The sequence below is a fragment of the Trachymyrmex cornetzi genome, unplaced genomic scaffold (assembly GCF_001594075.2).
Source record: "Trachymyrmex cornetzi isolate Tcor2-1 unplaced genomic scaffold, Tcor1.1 scaffold248, whole genome shotgun sequence".
NCBI classification, from domain to species: domain Eukaryota; kingdom Metazoa; phylum Arthropoda; class Insecta; order Hymenoptera; family Formicidae; genus Trachymyrmex; species Trachymyrmex cornetzi.
Genome location: NW_017297144.1, coordinates 1,192,081 through 1,212,736, shown reverse-complemented (window position 1 = coordinate 1,212,736; position 20,656 = coordinate 1,192,081). Strand labels below are relative to the sequence as shown.

Here is a 20,656-nt window from a genome sequence, read left to right as displayed (position 1 = left end):
TCCGGTGCTTTGTCGACCCTGGCAAACCACCCTGCCAAGGGCCACCGCGCCCGATAACGTTAACCCCCGCGCAGCCCTCTCGTCCCGAGACGCAACCTAGGGCGCGCGGTCCTTCTTCCACCCGCGGCTCGAAACCCTCCCTCCTGCTCCCTGTTTCCTCTTTCCTTCTCCCTGTTCGGCGACGTACCCACCCATGGCCCTCCGTCGTAGGAGTTGCAACTTTAGACCGCTTTGCACACAGATTGCATCAGAGCCATCCGCGGATGCAATCGTTACCCCACTGTCGTGTTTCCACCCCCTTCGTCTTTCTCCCTTGGAAGCGGATGGCGCGCAAGCACGTGTATGTAATAAGTACGTGTGCGTACGTGTGTATCTGGTATACGTTAGAGGAATAGCTGACGCCGGTTTCGTTGGCGAAACGAAGAATGCATCGCTAGACTGCAATGGAGAAGTTTGAGACGAAGCTTTTGATTACGATGCTTTATTGGCTTCGGCGTCGTAATCAGCGGTGCGGGATTAGATGCTGAGTGCATTGACCAGTAACGTTCAACAAGAATAAGTAATTTACGAAGCGCTTAATATGCATAGATAGCAATAAATCATATTCTCGGTGTCCATTTAATCTTAGGAATGGAGAACTTTGTTAATAGATACTCTATATATGTGGCTGATCATTATTATTCTATATTTTTATTCTACACTTAATAATGATATGTTAAAGTAAGAGAAAAGAATGAATAAAAGAGATAGTCTTAAAATTTTATTTTAATAATACATTTGCAATATCTTGGATAAATTTTGGCCTCGTTAAATAAAAAAAAAACAAAAAATATTGGAAACACTTTTTATAAATCCCCTATGATCTAATATCTAATCGAATTCGAATTATAGTAGAATGGATAAAAACGGATTAAGACGTAACAGTACGATTAGATACAGATGCGTTTATATGACGCGTCTGGTTACTGTCTATCCTCGCGAAACAAAGCGCCCGGATGTGGCGAGTGTAAAATGCTGTATCGGCGAACGAAATCTCGCTAGACTCTTAGTCTGTCGAAACAAATTTGTCTGGAGATTTACATGCACATGTAGGTTTTCGGTGATACCTACGGAACACGCAAGGCAGACACATGTCATAGTAAATACGTGTTCAAAGAATGGATAATAGTGAAATAAGAAATATAAAAATAAGTAAAACAAAAAAATATAAACATTTGTGAAAACGAGAACAATTTTAAATTGTTTTCAATGAGTTTTAAATGATAAGCGTTTTTATAAAAAAAATATTTTAATTGAACACAAGTTTTAATTAATTGAATTGAAAGACTTGAAAGTCTCAATTAAAATATCTGCGTTTTATTCCAAATTGCTACCGCGATTTTGTCTGGCGTGCGCTGTCATAAGAGCAGTAAACTATTCTTTGTGTTGTCCCAATCGTAATTAAATAATTTCTATAAAAAAAAATTAACGCAGCCTTTTTGTTACGTAATAGCAGTATTGATCGACACGCGGCAAATGAATCAGACATTATCTCTCGGGCACTCACTTTAATCCCGGGATTATCCAGCACGCCAATCGGACGCTATTGAAGCTGAAATTAAACCGTATGCGCTGATAGTCCGTACTCTTTTATTTTGCTAAATAAATGCATAACACGAGATCGGTTTTATTCAACTGTATTAATTCGATATAACTGAAGTAATTACATAATAAATTAAAAAATTTTTTAATTCATTTTCTTCAAATGAAAAATTCATTTTTTATAAAATCATATCAACAAAGTTGCATGAGTTTAAGATACTCTTAATCATCTAAGATATTCTTAATCACCGGAAAGAGTGAAACTGAAGACGATAATCTAAATCATAATTCGTTATTGAAATTTTCCTATTACATTATTTTCCACGAATGTTCTGAGAGAAACAACAAAAGCACATCCAATCAAAGCGATTTTCGTCACGGTAGATTAGCTAACATCGTCAATAAAAGGTTGTCGGAAATATTTTGCCACCGGTTACGTAACCGTCGCATTATCTACCGATAGATATCTCTCGGTTATACCACAAATACTTCATTTCATCGTTAATCCGATGATAAAACGGCCAGGCTAAGTTGCGAACTCAGCTAATTCAAACGGATTATCAGACGATAATAACGCGCTTGTATCTTGGAGCACATCGACACCGCTGTTTCATATCACATCTGGCGAAGTGAAGCCGTATATGTGCATTACGAGAACGCGTGTGTCACATACGCAAATGCGGAAGGATGTAATCGGAAAGGACGTCGCTTACGAAGCACCGAAAATTCGCGGATACTGCCGGAATCGGTAACGACATTACTTTTGTCGTCTATGGAAATTCATTCCCAGAGATTGTCTAATCTGGCAGCGACGTTTACGGGAATCTGCGAGTACGTATGCACACGTACGTATGTATACGTTCCCTTTGAGGCTCTCAATTTCGAACGATCCATTTTCACAGCACGAAGAGAACTGTGGTTGATATATTGATGAAAAGCTGCCTTTATATTAATTGCCGTCATTTTAATCTAAGATTATTTTCGTTGATTAAGCAGATAAAGCAAAAGAAAAAAATTACATTATATAAATTATTGAAATTCAGAATCCTTTTTTAATCATTACTGATGATATATTTGTGAAGTCTCTCAATGTTTGTTATGTTTGTCTTATATATTTATTTAATACTATTTTCTTAATATATCTTTTGCATTTATTTGTATTTGTTCTTTTAAATTGATTCAAAGTCAACTCGAATCTCCAATATCATATCTTTGGCCCAATAGATATAAGGAGATACAAGTTTCTTAATGTTAGCTTATTAATCTGCTTATGATTATCTATCAGTGGATGAGATTTCAATGTATCAGATCTCGATCGCTTTTATAATGAAGGTCAAAGAATGATTCTATCGAATCAATTTCTAATCCGAATACGCATCTGTTGCTTCTTATCGTATGGAATTAAACGCAAAGATCTGTTCAAACCATGTTTAATTATTTATTACGTGTTAAGTTATTTTTACATATGCAGTATTTTTGCATTATGTAAGATATTTGATACATATCTTTCGTTTTCTTCATTATCATAGATATATCGAAGCAACATATTAAGATTATCCAAAAAGTAATCAATAAAAAATTTAAAGCTTGACAAATTAAAAAAAATTGTTTATTTGAATATATAATTTGTTGTGCAAGTAATATATTAATATGTATATCCTCTTAATAAATGTTTGACATTTAAAGATTATTATTAATTAAACATTTTTATTTAACGTATAGTTATTATTTCAAGTTTCAATAATTCAAAGTAAAGAGTTTTTAAAAGCTGATTCGAAAACTCGTTTCATACCTATAAATTCCCGCGGATGTAAAAATTTTTGTTTTAATGGTTCGCAATTGCGATCGCGGAAAAAATCGACGCGATGGCATAGATATCGCTTCATGTTTCTTCACTTAAGCTCGGTCATCGGCAGTCGCGTATACCTACTCTCGCAGAGAATGTGTCGCAGGTGAACAGGTGTATGTGCACGTTATCTTTAGACACACCCCTGGAATAGGTTCTTGGTGGGGGTGCTGAAGTGCAGAGAAAAGGGTGGGTGAGAATCGAATTCGACGGAGAAAGATTTCGAAAAAAAAGGAGATGAGATGGGATGAGAGAGCGAATCTTTCATGGCGCGACGAACAAATATGAATATGAGCAAGAAATTGGATGGGGAAAAAATCAGTAGTTTATGAAGGAGAAAATTCTTTTCAGCAAATTGAAAGAAATACGACATTATTGAGGAAAGTAGAATATAAAATGGATTAACGAAGAAAAAAAAACAAGCTACAAAACTAATTTAAGTAAGCGACTACAAAGATTACAAGTGTGAAAGAAGATTCCAAAGAAGAAGAAAATATTCATAGATTTCAGGAAAATTTGCAATTTTGTTTATGGATTTTAATAAATGGCAATTTTATCAATTAAAGACGTGTTACAATTGTAATATTAATGTGACAATATTAAAAGGCGCAAAAACAGACGAGAATGTGATCGAAAAGGAACTTAACGCGACGAACAAAGACGAAGGAGAAGGAAATGATAAAGCGCGAGAGGGACGACGCCTTATCCGGAGCGAGGAAGCTTCGTAGCGAAATCGGGGGAGGATAAGAGGGAACGAGAACGAAAGGACGGGATCTCAGGCTGTGCGGGGTACGACGAAGGTGGGTTCCGGAGGAGTCGGCGAGCGAGAGGGTGAACCAGCAGCCGAGTGAGGACCAGAGGAGGCCCTCGGCCGCGCGATATCGGTAGACGCGAGACGACGGTATCGCGGTGGGCGATGGAGGTGGTGGTGGTGGCAGTGGTGGCGATACGACCGGGTGGTGGGGTTGATACTGACGGCGCGCTCGCGGGTAGGGCGTCGTAGGGGCAGCAGATCGAGCGCCGCGACGCCTCGACGCGCACAGTCGCGGCTCGAACGCCGTTCCCTGCGAACGTGTGTTGTCCTCGCGGACCGTGCGCCCGTCCTCGGCGGCGCGAATGACATTCCGTTGGTGCTTGGCGATCGTACGCGATTTCCAGAGGTACACTCACGACGAGAGGGACCGATGACGTGAATGCGATCGTGATACCCGAGTCACTCCAAAGAGGCTCCACGACGAGAAACGTCCGAAGAAATCCAAGAAATCAAATCAAACTCGATCGAGTTCGAGTTTTCGGAGCACTCAGAGCTAAGCACATGTTTGGTATTGATGCGACTGGTGACAACCCACGCGCGCCGAAACAGTGCCTCGCGGCCTTCTCAGGCAGATGATTGGTTGACTTGATCTTGTGATCGATGATTGAGAGACTACGATCGATATTGGCGTTTAGAATTGTGTACGTGACGTTCTGAATAGACTGACGTGCCGATTGGTGATCAGGAAACGGGACGAGACTGTAGATCGCTCTATTTACTCCGATTTTACTCCGAGACGATACTTATCGTAATGAGTTACGAGCACGTGTGTGATTTTCCGCAGTCTAGTCAGAGGTACGCGCAGTTTAATCATATATTTAATATTTCAATCTAACCTAAGCAAAATTAGAACAGACGATAGTGATCATAGGTGTGTAAATCGTTTCAATATAAAAAAAAAATGATCACCCACGCGTTTATCATTAGCATACAGTAGCTAGAAATTAAGAACTTGTAATAGTAAGAACCTCCTACGTAAATAAGCGGACATTTCATGCACGTCTGTGATTTCGATTGTAAATAAATTTTATGTCATTTGCGCGATTATCAATATTTATCGTAGACAAGGTGCTCCAAGTGACGTTTAGAAGACAAGAAAGACTGACATTCGGCTTTAAAAACCTGTCAACTTTTCGATCACATTCGACTCTTAATTGATAAGTGCCAGGACTAAAATTGACGCTATGAGTTTGTGAGAATCCGAGTACAACGCGATATGTCACGAATGGCGGCGACTTCCGAGGCCCAGGAGAATTATTGAGGCCCCAGGAGGGAATGGATTTTCAGAGCGCAATGGACACCTTTGTAGAGGCATGGATGGCTGCTAACACGAAGACGGATCAAGTACAGGTAATCTTTTATTTTTTTTTTTTCAGCCTGGATGAAATATTGTACGCAAAACACAATCAATAATGCGATTGTATAAATATTTTTCTGTAAACAAAATTGGAAAAATTTGTCATAAAAAAGAAAAATATGTTAAAATAATTTATTAGAATGTGAAAAATATTACGCTTATTTAAGAATAATATTAATCGGAAAAACACATGGATGTACAATTTAAAATGGAATATATTTCTTTTTTTAGAATAAATGTAACAGATAAAGAAAAAATAGAACAAGTATTTCAATTTCTAATAATTTAGTTTTTTAAAATAATAAAGCTTTTTATTAACAGATTAAAGCGTAATTGAATTCTATGCAGATCATTAATTTATCGATTAGGATCATTTAAAATCTTTTTTTATTCACACAGACATAATGGTTTTGCTAAAGTATCTAAAAATTTAGCTAGATATAGATCTAAAAATAATTTTGTTTGTTTTGTTTGAACCATCAAAAATGAATCTTTAAAACAGGTTATTAAAATGTTAAAACTTTTTGCAGCATTATCATCAGTGTTGTTTATACGTTTTACATAATTATTTTGTAACTAATTGTAAATTTTCAGATACTTCAGCAAAAACGTCCTTTCCATGTACATGCCGAAAAATCATAAAAATGCTTTTAATATATGAGAGGCCAATAAAAAAAGTACAGCTATATCGAAAATACGTGACCTTAATTTGACAAGGAATATAAAATTCCGATAAAATGGTTTACGTCGTGGATTAGCGTGCTATAGCGTCATCGTTTTCGGCGTTCGGTCTGCCGAACTTATAAAAATAACGCAGCGTCTATACTCAATGTTAGCGAGTACGAGGGGCGAGAAGCAACCCCTTTCTGACATTACACAGCCAATTGGCCACCCTATCGCTTCTTGCACCCCTCTCTTTCTCTCTCTGGACGCGCTTTCAGTCCGCTTAATTCTTCGTCATCAATTTGGCACATTCTTTCGCATCTCAAAGCGGCTGGCTACTCCACGTGTAATGCGCGATTATCTCAGTACCTAAAATAAATAAACAAGGCGTCGTTTCTACATCGCGTAATCGTTTAAAAAATAATAAACTTGTAACATTATGTATTAAAAAAAATGTGATAAATTCGAACGAAAATTTTCATTTTCTCGCACGCAAGTCTTCTTATCTTAAAATTTCATCTTTCTAGATGCGCATTGTTTTAAGTTAAAATAAAATATATAGAGCAGGTGTAATTAGGTGAAGTTTAGGTAAACATTCACGTAATCTATGCAGCATCGAAAAGAAAAAAACACGTTATTTATCAGACATATGATCGCTTGGGAAGGAAATAATTATCCGTTTAAACGCAGCGCGAGCACTCGCTCGGAATTAGGAGACTCGATTCTTCGCATCAAAAATCGCGTACCAAATTCAGATCCAACGCGTATATCCGACGCTTCGCGATCTCACAATGAAAGCCGAGGGCAACCGTAGGACGGGGGATAATCCTTGGCAAAGCCGCGGCTCGCGTGTATGCTGTGCGGACGAACGCGCGTACGTTTACACGTGTATGTACGTATCGGGGGGTCACGGGTTCTGACCACGATACGGATGTGCCCCTGCCTTCTTCCTGTGCCACGACCATGTTCATGTTCTGGCATTCAACGGAATAAGACCGCATGTCTCCATTGACCGCTCGATCTCTCGATCCATGCCCGCCTTTGGTTCACCATGGCTATCGAAAAATTATCAATAAAACACGCTACGAATACGTTCGTCAAAATCCGTTTACATTCATTCTTGTAATAGACTGATTAATGTAAAATTATCACGATAATATTTAACACGTTCTGGTTTACGAAATCCCATGTTCTACTTACGTTTTTGACCGTTACAAAAAATATTAGAACACAATTACAAACATTTTTGGAGGTTGATCAATCATAAGTTTCTCGGCAGAAACGATATTTTTGTTGGAATATATAGAATAGAATTTATTCTCTTCAGTATTTTCAAACCCAAGAAGGGGATTTAGTTTACAAATATTCCTGCTTTACTTATCTACTCATATTTTTCTCACTCTTATACTTTGGTTTATTGCTCCACTCTTGTCTCTCTTTCTTTATTTATTAGTGCACTTCTATCCTATCTATGTAAATATATCACAGGTGCAACACGTTTCTAAAGGTGACCCTATGCGATCAATAATATCGATTACTAATATTGACAGTATGCGTCAATATTTTTAATATTTTTACAACTTTATACGATCAGTATTATCGATAATATTCATAGTAGTGTACGTACAGGTCACCTTTATATTATCACAGTTATGATACTATTAGAATATTACACAATATGCATCATTTATTTGAGAAAATTATCAATTTATCACGCATGAATTATATGACGTGGATCATTTTGTCAAAAGGGTTATGTACATTTTATTTTCATTGTAACAAAGCACAGATTAAATATTTTAAAAGAGAGAATATCCATGTAACTTATATATGGAAGCACCTCGAGAGATGCATTTATCCATGCAGATGTTTTTCAGAAAAGAAGTCAGAGACCGAGGATAATCCTATAATGCTGTCAAATACATGAAGCTCTGCCTTCATACTTGCGGTATTAATGTACGAAGACTCATTTTGTAGTTTGTTCTTGTGAAAACGCAAGGACAATACACTAACGTGGATTACAGGATGTGTAAAAATTCTAAATTCAATCTTCATAATTTGCATTATAGTTATTTAAATTACACCGTCAAAGGAGCAAACTAATATGAGTAAATAACAGCAATTGTAACAGCAACAAAGCGACGTGGCGATCGCGAAACTCGAGCATAATGATCGCACGCGAGGGAAGAAATAAAAAGAGGGATAGGCGCGGCGGCGTTGCAAAGTTAATTAAATTTTCTGTCGCGCTATCGATATATTATAGGTAGATCTATGACGCTTAATAAACGTTTAATAAACGTAACAGAGCCGTGCGAGCTCGCGATATTGCACAGCAGAGAAACGTCAGTGAAGAGAGAGAGAGCTCGCGATGTAAAATTTTCACGCTGCCGCGACGCACCTCCCTGCATTCTGGCACTTGAAAACGCGTCCTTGCAGCGCGCGTTGCGGCGCGTTGCACGCAGGACTGCTCGTGCACGCACGGGCCGCCACGTGTGTACTCGAAAGTGCGTCGTACATATCTACGTGTGCGTGCACGAGGATACGTTTGAAACACGCATGGTCACGGTATTTGACCACCCCAGCTCCCGGAATGATTGTAATCCATCTATCCGGCCACCGAAGCCGATATATCAAACGCAGGTAGAGCTCGCGGTCCTCTCTCTGTAGGCCTTTTGCGTTGCCTTTTTATGCCGCAGACACGATCTTTTGTTTTCTCAGTGAATATTTTGTGAGGGAAAATTGGTTACGGCGATGCGAACAGTTTCGTGTCGGGTAACTTTATTATATAGAGCACGCGCGTTCCACATCGTATTCTTTTTTTTTAACTAGAATGCGTTGCAACAATTACTCCACGAAGATTTGTGTAATAAATGATATCTTTTAGGAGAAAAAGAAATTTCAGAAATCGAGTTATATTATATTCAGTATAAATCGTTATAAAAAAGCATTATATTTTTATTTTACAATATTAAAATTATATAAATATTTTGCTACTAAATTTGAAATGTATTTATAAATATATTTTCTCATGTGTTAATATTAAAAATATACTAATTATCTATATGGTTAATTAAACTGTAATTTTGAAATACTTGCATTCTCACTGCTTTCTCTAGTATAAACCCTCGAAATCAGCGATCATTGCTGGTGCAAGATGCTATCTATTGCTTTCTAATCTTCAGCTCTACCATATTTTGCACTTAGGAACGAAGTACACTGACACTACAGTCGGCAACAATTTACGTAACACGATCGCAAACGCATCAATCCGCGGATTATCTATCACAAAGAGACATCCAATTATCGTTCGGGGATATCGCCGGCTCGATATTTCGATAAACGTGATTAGAATGTTGCAGATTAATATGGATGCCACATTTAATTCCATTTCGCGTGATGACCGCCAAAAGATAGCGAAGTTATCACGCGCTCTAAAACAGATAATGAATCGTTTTAAAATTTGTTAAGTGCAATTTACGAATTGTTATTAGTACACAGTGCTGCATGTTATTGTATCGATCGGAGATTAGAAGACGACGAGTGCTTTTCAATGTTCTGTAAAAGCATATTCCAGAAACAGTTTATCTTCGTAATCGGAATTTCATGGAATCTTTAACAATTATAAAACGATTATATCAATATTATCTAATTTTCATTAAGTTTTATAGAATTTCACAAAGTTTTTTAAGAATAGTAAAAATTTAGGCAAATGAGAATAGAGCGCGCAACTAAGATTATAGTATAATTTTAATACTCAAAATTAATCGTAGATATGTCGAACGTAATTTCCTATTTCACATTCCTATTTCATACAAACAGTCACTAATGGATTGGATAATCCAAAGTGAAATGCAAGAATTTAGTAGTAAAAATAATGTAGGAAATTCATAAGAGAAAGAGGAGCCAACACTACACTAGCCAATTGTCAGATTGATTATTATCTCTTTAATAAAAATCTCTTGGATCAATAAAAAACATTATTGCAGATCGCAATAAATCTCAAAGGTGAATGAATAAAATTCTCTCTTTATTTCGAAACCAAAGTTTTGATTTTTCGATCATAAAATGACAGATTTTGAAAGAATTTTAAATCGGTAGCTATCTGAATTATTTCCATTATTTCCGTTTGAAAATGCAGCTACAATGAACTCATATCCTAAACTGATCTCATATCCTCCGAGAACGCTGCAACGTATCGCTCACGGCGTGAAGCGCGATTTTTCATGACGCGCGTTAATGCAGCATTCGTAGAATTAATATAAAGACAAGCGAGACAAGCGCTGATAATTCACGCGCATCGAACATCGTCGTAGAAATTGTGACGAGACGAGAAGAAAGGATCCTCGTGCAAAGAGGCGATATCGTCACGAGTGTTCCCTCTTTTTCTTTTTTTATTTCGATGAATAGAATTGGCCACATGAGGAACGATGCCGCTGACGTAAGACATACTCCGAAAAGGACCACGCGTTCAATTGATCAAACATTAAAGATTGTCATCGTGACATTCGGTCTTACGTAAGTTCGTTTGTGCGGACGATCCGAAACGCGCGCGCGATGATTCCGCCACTGTTCCGTCGCGGTTAATTCCGTTCAGAATCTCTCGCAGGTCCACGAGAATCCTGTGCACGGTCAACGATTAAGGTTATCGCATTAACGGGAAACACTAGCAGGAAACGCCATCGCTGCGTATCTCCGTTACACCCGGTAGATAAGCTGATCCGTTGATAAACCGCCTGCCGAACTCGTCGTTCGTGGCGCATTGCGATATCGCGTTTGCGCTTTACGTTTAATTATTTACTTTGCCATTTTTACTGTCGTCACACACACAATTAGGACACGGGAGAAGAGTACGTTTGTTTAAATTCACGCTGGCTCGCACAAATTGGACGAATCCCCGCAGCATTTGTTGTCTTTTGCGTTGACGATATTTTGCGAGTAGTACGACGGATGTACTTTAATTTTATTATATATTTCTCTCATTCAACTTGAGCAATCATTCTTGTTTTACTAATATTTAATGAGGCGATTACTTAACATGAAGCAAAAAAATATTTCGGCAATTATTATGAGTGATATTATTACAAACTTTTTATTTGGCTCTGCCAACTTTACTTCAATTTCATCTATCTAGCTAAATCATTTATATTGATCTGGTTAACTTTTTATCATATTAATTACCGCGCAATTAATGACATCTAATAAGAAGCAATTTTTATCTCTCAAGTGAGCGAATTTTCAGAGGTGTTTCTCGCGCCGGACGTTTCTTGGACCTGACGCCTTCCCAGCGCGATTCCCGATTCCACGGGAGGCCGAAGTGAATTCTCAAACACGGCGAAAGCCGGATCGATGAACGAACCGAAATTCCTGATTTTACGACAACAACGTCGTAACCCCTCGCACGTCACAGCAGAGTTACCGCGATATCACTTGGGGCGTTAGCTGGATAAGCCGCTAACCCCATCCACCTGTTGCCCCTTCTTACACGCTCCCGCTTTCGGTCTCGCGTTCGTCTTCATTCCTCGCGTGGAAGCCGTGGATCCGGGGATCCTCTCTGTCCTCTTCCAATTCACGTGGACCCTCGGGGCCCGTCGCTCCCGCTCTCGTCTCTCTTCCATCAATGATGCCGGCTGGCCCTTATCTCTCTTTCTCGCTCTCTTCGGCACCTTCAGGCATCCCGCTTCTCCGCTCCCTTCTTCGCCACCTCCTTCCTCTTCTTCATCATCTTCTTCTCGCTCACTCCCGTTCCAGGCCCGGGTCTTCAGCGGTCTGACGTGTTTTTTGCGAGTGCATACCTCGAAGAGCTCCCGAAACAGTAGCTGGTACCTCGGTACAGTCCGGGCAAGCGAAAAAATCATCCGGTCGATCCTTTGCAGCCGATCGTTAGATCGATGAGAGAAGCGATGTACAAAGATATTAAAACCTATAGATGGAAGAAGAAATTCTTCTCTTTCTTTTGTTTAATTTGATTTCAATGATTGATTATGTATATATTTTTGTCTTAATATTTCCTACGAATAAAGATATGCGAGTAAAAGATTCATTACTCAGAAAGAATGAGAAAAATTAAAGTTTAATTGCGACTTGATAGAATTAATTTACATAAATATAAAAAGACGATAAGTTTCGTGCAATCTGTTCGGTTAAGAACCGGGATGGTCATTTTCGAGGAGCAATTAATACGATGCTCATCGTCGATTTTTCAAGATTGCCTTGTGTGATGCGCGCGTGAGTGCCGACAGATTAAATTTCATAATTTTGTAATTAAATAAGGAGACTAAATACTCGCGAAAATTGCTGATTGCGAGCAAACACGAACGCGGCAGGAAGTCGCGAAGGATCATGGAGGGTTAAACGTCGCCTCGTATCTCGGCTCGTTCTGTATTCCACAGCTTGACGCTCCGTATTCCACGGAGGCGTCATCGACGATCCAGTTTCCAGACGAAAATCATCGCTCCGCGGTGCATTTTGCACATCGGCGGCGGCGGCGACAGCGGCGGCAGCGGCAGCGGTTGCGGTGGTGTAGGATTGTCGCATTCTGGGCCCAGTTGACCCCAGTTGACACCGTGGACGGCTTAGCCGTTAGTGTTAAGTTCAGTTCACTCATACATAAATCTAAGTCCGCGCTTATGCCTTAGCCTGGTCGCCGCTCGGAATTGAGCACGTGCTCAGATTTCATCGTCGACGACGCTTAGATCATCCGGCTCGCTCGGCCCGACCGAAACGTCGTAGATTTGACCGCGTTTAGGCGACACTCCCACCGTGAATTGCCGCCGAAGGCTTTTTTAATCGTTAGATTGCCTCCAATCGTGCATAGTTAATTCGCGCGCGAGTTATCTCTTTTTTTCTTTTTACAAGCAGATTCGAGGCAATCCTTTATCGCGCGCGAGCGCGTTTTAGCAAGGATACAACATTACATTTAATTCGTGTAATATATTAAAAATCAATTTATAAAATTTTGAACTTGTGAATATTAAGATGATACGGACAAATAATATGATTTATGTATATACAACGATGATTTATGATAATACTTTTTATATTTTAAAGATTAATAGGAGCTACGTAGAAATTTTTGTAATAGGTAATCGTTTCCGTAAAAAAGTCATGCGACCGTTAGAAGCATGATGTGCCAGGAAATTTTATCTTCAGAGATTAAGGACAGCAAAGGATTTGTATTACCCCGCGGCGATTACCGCACTCTCGCTGGATTATACACAAACGAGCGATGAAATAAACATCACAATAATTTACATAACGTGCTCTTGTACGCAGAAAATATTTTCGCTGTGAAACTTTGCCAGGGACAATACAGAAGCTGGGGAAGAACTTGTTGCCTGAGTAATAAGCGTAAAAATGTACATATCATGCTTCCCAGTATTAAACTTTCTTTCGCGTCCTCTCGATACATAAAAAGATTCTTATATTTTATAATGTAGAGCTTATCGAATTTCTTTGTATAATATTCTCATCTTCAATAGATCAGATCACTTTTCCTCGTTTCTCCTCTTTGACAAAATAAATGTGTCGCATTCCGACATAAATGTATACGGCAGTAATCGTACATAGACATTATCATCCATTATCGCGTGGAAATTATATTTATTATTCAAAATAAATTTAAAAAAAAAAATAAATATCCTCTCGTGATTGCAGAGCCAAGCGTTGGCATTGACGCACAAAGCCTCGCCACCATCGAGACCGAGCAGCGTGTCCTCGTTACCGAGGAGTCCTCAGTCTCATCAGTCCCAGCAGTCTCAGCCGCAGAACGCACCTCAGCACCCATCGGTACATCCGTTGCAATCGCAAACACCTCTCAGTACACCCCAGACACCGTTCTCTGCGCACAATCAGCACCCAAAGCAAGAAATCAACGCCAGTCCCAAGCAGGAAGGCTTCGATCTCAGCAAATCCGCTTCCAGTACAGGTAAATATTTCTTTTTCGTTTATATTTCATTATCCGTTTAATAATGATAAATAATGATTTATTAAAAATACTAAGCATATATAGCAATTATATATATTTTATTTTGACAAAGTTTGATGAAAATTATTAAATTCAAAGTTGATACTATTTTATAATATGTTAGAAATATATTTTAAATAATTTTGATGAATTTCTTAATTTAAGAATATCGCAAAATAATATAATAATGAAGAAGTTCTATACGGTTATTTGAACGTATTTGAACTCTTGTATTTCGTATCGTACCGTTCCTCACCGTCTTGTCCCTACGCGAGTGCATCTGTACACACCCCATTACCTTGGGTTGCATCTCGGGTGTGGCGGCTTGTGCAGGGTTCCCGCGGTCGTAAATCGTCGATTTGCCGGGCGAATTAAGTCACCGTTTACGAAAGATCGGGCCGTGCGAAAACAGCTTTAACGTCTTTACAACGTACGCGTAACTCGGTTGCGGGATAACTCATGTGACGGCGATGAGGAAAACACGGTAACGATGCACCGATGTCATTAATGCATTCTATACGAACGGAAGCGGCGTTAATCGCCGTCACCGTCTCACGTCCGGCGAAGGCCGATATAGCTCTTGTGTAATAAATAAGAGAGCAAAGGGGAAAACGATACGTTTTAAGTTTGAATCATTTCATGTTCTCGATTTTATTTTTTTTTTACTCCAAAATTATATAATATTGTTTGTCCAACTTAATAATATCCAAGAACAAATGCAGTTCGTCCTCTCCATTTGTATGGTACAGTATGTTATCCTGAATTATCAGATATACATTGGAATTTTATTGCGTGAAATTTGTGATCCATGCATTAATGATACTAAAATTTGTTGTGAAATAATTGAACACAGATACGTTTAAGTGTTATTAATTTCATTTATTTTTTTTCTTTTTTCCGTTTTATTAATTCAAATTTGCTTTACATTAGATTTTTGAAACTTTGTGTTTGATTGTTAAATATTAAAATTGAAGGATAAAATTGACTTTTAATACGATTGACATGATTGCACAGGTACGATATTACATTGCTAGTTGTTGTTCAAATTATAATATGTAAGTTTATGACCGATTATTTTATTTAATTTATTAGAATTTGGCAACTCTATGCAAGACAAATATTTGTGACGATGTGACTTAAGAGACAAATACATTGGTTCTGTAAAGCATGAAATCGATTGTCGTATGACTACAATGTTTTTGAATTAATTTCGTATAAATTGTTGCGTTGATTAGAAAGATATTGTAATTTATTATGAATAATATAAGCTCAACGGTTTAAATAAAAAATTTAACATGCTAGGTGAATTGATAGAATTGCGAATTTTAAGTTCTCTTTGTTTTTAAAAATTATTAATACTGAAGAAGGTCTAATTTATGATCGAAACGTTTATTATCACTATGTATTAAACATTAATCAAATTTAAATTTCGCTACCGTTATCTTGCGTTCGTGGTATAAGCCTTTCAAATAAAATTGTTGTGTTTTTAATAATATCCATTTAGAAAAGGGATAACACACATTTAATAAAAAACTCTACTTATGGTAGAAGTAATACATATTATAATTAGTAATTTATAGATAATGCTAGTGTTCGAATGTTATCATCATTTATTTATCTATTGCGAAAGGTTGTTCAATAATATTGCAAATAATACAAAGAGTCTGCTCGAAATGCTCCACTTTTATTCGAGGCAATCCAGAAACTCGGTTGCCATGTCGCGTCATAAAGTCCGCTTCCGTTGAGAATGACGAAGACGTACGTACTCGATGGAGGTCGCGCGAGAGGGATCGTTAAAGCTCGTAAACGAGATAGACTATCGGCGGAATTTCCTTGATCCTCGATAATGCGGTGGAAACAATTTACACGCGTCCGTTTGCAATGAGAATTAAACGCTGTATAAACGGAGCCCGTGATACTTAGTATTCTAATTTTACACGACACTAAAATTCGTAGATGGCAACATTTAAGGAAAGAATTAAATATATAAACATAGCAAACACACACACACATTTACGGCACATTTATTGTTAAATGACACATCCGACAGCAAATTAATTAAACATATTTTCTTGAATTTAAATTATTATTGAATTATCTTATCTCCAAATTTTGATAGAAACATATATATATATATATATATGTGTGTGTTTGTAAATCTACTTAATTTTATTTAATGCTCGATAATAATCTAACTTACTATTTTTAAAATATTTTTTTTAAATTTAGACCCCTTTTTGTTTTAAAAATAAAATATTAACACATTGAAAAAAAAAAGATTGGCTGCTGCAGCAAATTAGATGGTAAAATATGGAATAGCATTTTTAATTGGTTGCAGCAGTCAATTTTTGGTTGCGTTAGCCTATCGGAATCTTATACTGACATTGCAGATAGGCTAACCAAAAATTGGCTGCTGCAGCCAATTAAAAATACTATGCCATATTTTACCTTCTAATTTGCTGCACAGCAGCCAATCTTTTTTTCAGTGTAATACCTAGTATCTTTTTACGTATGTAGTTTTCCGCAAAATATAGACAAAGTTGCTTAGAGTAGAGAACGTCAATCGCAGTATGCATACAAAATCAAAGAAATGACTGTAATTAAATATTTGTCTAATCTATCATTTATAAGACTTTCCATTAAATATATATATTTATATGTTTCTCTATTTTTATCATTTGCTTGATTCTTTCACGCAATAAAAATCGCTACGAAAAAAGATCCAAGAAAGGGAGAGAAGAAATTGTATCGTATATCATATTAAGTTGTCAATTGTGTCCTGCGATTCTTTTCTCAGGCTAACTTTCAGGAAGGAATCGGTTTAAGTGTTCTTAAGAGAGTAGGGGCGAGGGGTAGATATTCTGTACTTCGGCATTTCGAAGGCGTGCAGGAATGCAGGGAGCTAGAGTACATATTTGCTTTTCCAGCCCCGACCTAGACGAGGAGAAAAGGGTGGTACGATGCGATGGGGGATGCGGGTGGACAGAAGCACGCACTTCCTAAATCTACGGATCTCGAGGATCCTCCTTAAATCTCCGTGCGTCACAGTTAATCTTTCCCTCTCTCTGCTCCCCTTTTCTACATTTCTCACACAGTTCTTATCTTCACCTTTCCTTAGTCGAGACTTATTTCCAACGCTGAAACGTTCAGTAAGCGACAGATTTTAAATATTGTATTTAATATAATTTTTATTGTTGTATAATGCAATAACATTAAATTTTGAAAACTGGTTCGCATAAATAGATTATACAATTTTTAATAATTACAATAACGTTAGTTTCTTAATTTTATAAAAATTCTTTGTACAAGAAATTAGAAATAAATACATCCAAAAATAAGAGAGCCGGCGTCGTTTTTTTTTTTTTATCGAGAAGTGATTTCGCGTCGGCATACATCAAAGATGAGCTGGAAGGATGAGATCGTTTGTCCCCTTTTAGTCCGCGAGCCGTAAGCGTCAGCTCGGAATTAGGATAATCGTCCGCGTGTGTTCCGTACGGATTTACCTGGACGTCTATATGCGCGCATCCGTGTGCACGAACGGTGGGGCGAACTGCGACGAGGTGCAGTCAGAGGGGAGGATATTGTGACCCTTACGAACTAATCCGGATTAAATTCGAATCCCTGGCTATGCGGCTAGGCGACCTGCGAACATTCACCATGGCGTCTTGCGCCATACGATCGGGCTCGTTACGCCATTTAACCCTACGCGATACTCCCTCCCAAGAGACGAAGCATCTTTTGTGGCGAGCTGCCTTTGAATTCCCACTATTTACGTTCTCGTCAGTGGACAGAACGATGCAGCTCCCGGAGCATAAAAGTTTTGATTTAGTAATCCCCAAACTTGCAATGCAAAACCCGATCAGAAAATATATTCTGTTGGGAAAGACTTACAATGAGTATTTGACGTACTACAAACTCAAAAAACGATCGGAAGCTTTGTATAAATTCAGCGTGCAGTTTAATTCAAATGTAACTATCCTTCGTTGCGCTTGTAAAAAAAAAAACAGTATAGTTTTAACTCGTTTTAATTTTCGGAAGTCGTTCTATTATTTATAAATAACCGGGATATCACGAAGTATAAATAATGTTATAATGAGTGAGATAATGTTTAACGAATTCATATATTTTTCACAGTATGAACTGAGTTTACAAATTACGGAGAATATTTTAACACGAAGGCGCATTTGATTACAAAGGCTTAGAAATATATTTTGTTTGTGAGCACACGTGTAATAAAATTATATATTTTTATTTAGCAGAATATAAAAATAACAAAGGAAGAAAATATAAGAAAGCTTTATAGAATACAACAAAGACGCATCGATTAATCAGATTGTATTGAAACAAAATAAAATAGTAATATTACTAGCTTCAAAAACATCTAATATATGTATAATAGAAAATTTAATATAAGCAAAAATATTTTATATTGTATCAAATTGTGTATTTTAGAACAATATTAATGCATATGAATTGTAGCATAAAAAACTGTTATCTTCCCTCATTTCTCTCGCCATTCAGGAATGATTCTTTTATCGCCGCCCTGTATACGTTCTAGCTTTCAACCTGACCACGCGTTAAGCCAAAGGCAAAATCGATATCATAACTCGCAGAGAGCAATCGTGGACCATATTGCGAATGGATATTTCTCACATGTACAGAAATGCGTGTGCGCATATACATCTTCATTTTTACTGTTCTTACATTTGAGTTCTGTCCTACATTTAGCTTACCGAACGCAAATCCTTCCAAGACATTACAAAGTCTGATTCTTACCTATACAAAGGCTATCGACAAAGTAAAGCAGTTCTCGTAATATCCGTAAAAATACTATTCACGCTGCATTCAAATTACAAATTGTTTCTTTTTTGGAATTACGAAGTATATCTTATAATTTTATTTAATTTTCTATTTTTACTTTTGTGAGATCTAGGTATATAAAACGTACCGTGCACATTTTTATATTTAATAGCTTTTGTTTTTTTCGTTAATTCGGATATAATTTTTTTAGCAATTTTTGGAGCGAATAGTCTTTTAATGAATATCCTGCTAAGACAAATTTCGAGACAAACTTTTGTTCACATTTGAATACATAAATATTAATCGAAATATAATTTTAAAAGTAAAAATTTTTATTCTGATAATTCATATTTTAACATAATGAGTTAACTATTTGTCGTGACGCGATCTGAATAATGAAGATTGTAATGTAATTGCGGACGCAACAAAGCTTGAAACCTTACTTAAAAATCACTTACAATTAAATCTCTTCAGTGTCTGAGTCGCGCATTATTCGTGATGTCATCGGTATCTTAGATAACAATAGATAATAATAGATGTCTCATATAAACGTTGTAAACCAACGTCTATTGTTATCCTGATATTTACAATTTCTTTAAAATTTCTTTCAAAATTTTTAAAACTAAGTATCCCAAGCTTTCTACGTAACATTTTCATTCTCTGTTAACAAATATTTCCGATATCACAAATATTCGTTTTAAACAATACTACGCAAGATACGGAAGGTATTGATTGATGCAATAAAACGTCTATGAAATTTTGATAAAATTGAATCGTCATGATTGGACATCTTCAAATTCTGACTAAATTTATACCCCGTTGACAATTTCACAAAGATCGATTTTATATTTTATTTTTACTAAAGACAAAATCGATCGGTAAATTCACAAAAATCCTTGATTAATCTCGATACGGCTTCAATATCGATCAACGTCGCGCTCGAAAATCGGTACTTTAAGCGGATAGGCAAAAATAGGGCACTGGCGGGCGCGAATTTTCAGGCACACCCTATAGACAGCGCTCCGAACTGTCGGTGGAGAACACACAGGATACGCCGAGAGTGAGAGAAGCGAGGCGAGGTGAGGGCGGCGAGGTGCAGGCGAGAGAGGGTGAAAAGGGGGTGGGTTAGGATTAGCTGAGTTGTGTGCGTTGGATTTTGGATTTGGACGGCGGGCGGCGCACACACGACCAATAATCCCGGATTAATCCCAGTCTCACGTGTACGCGCGTACGCACACTGGCGCAATCGAGCGCGCGAGCGCGAACGCGAGCGCATACGTGCAGGTCGGTCAAACTCGGTGACGCAAGTGCAAACGTGTGTATGTGTATATGTTGCACCCTTGTGCCTGACACACATACACAAAAGAGGGAGAGAGAGAGAGAGAGAGAGAGAGAGAGAGAGAGAGGGGGAGAGAGAGGGAGGGAGGGAACCAAACCGGAGCCACTAAAGGATTTGGCCACGCACACACACAACGCGGCTCGCACACGTACACGCGGCGCCCAAAGATAATCCCCACGAATACAGAGCCCGGATAATCCCCGTGCAGGGCCGCGTATACGGCCCGCTTTCTGTCCCGTATGCGTGCACACGTACGCGCTCACTCATACGCGTACCGTGGATGATGGCTCGTA

General features: G+C 37.9%; 1 protein-coding gene across 1 annotated transcript in view; it reads left to right on the top strand.

The window, feature by feature from the left end:
- The first annotated feature begins 4,454 nt into the window (after nt 1–4,454).
- The window catches only part of dve (SATB1_N and homeodomain domain-containing protein dve), a 47,377-nt gene continuing 31,175 nt past the window's right edge, over nt 4,455–20,656 (top strand). The window contains exons 1-2 of the mRNA XM_018507777.1: nt 4,455–5,591; nt 13,915–14,185. Coding sequence (XP_018363279.1) covers nt 5,517–5,591; nt 13,915–14,185 — 346 coding nt within the window. The 5' untranslated portion in view covers nt 4,455–5,516. The remainder of the gene's footprint in view (nt 5,592–13,914; nt 14,186–20,656) is intronic.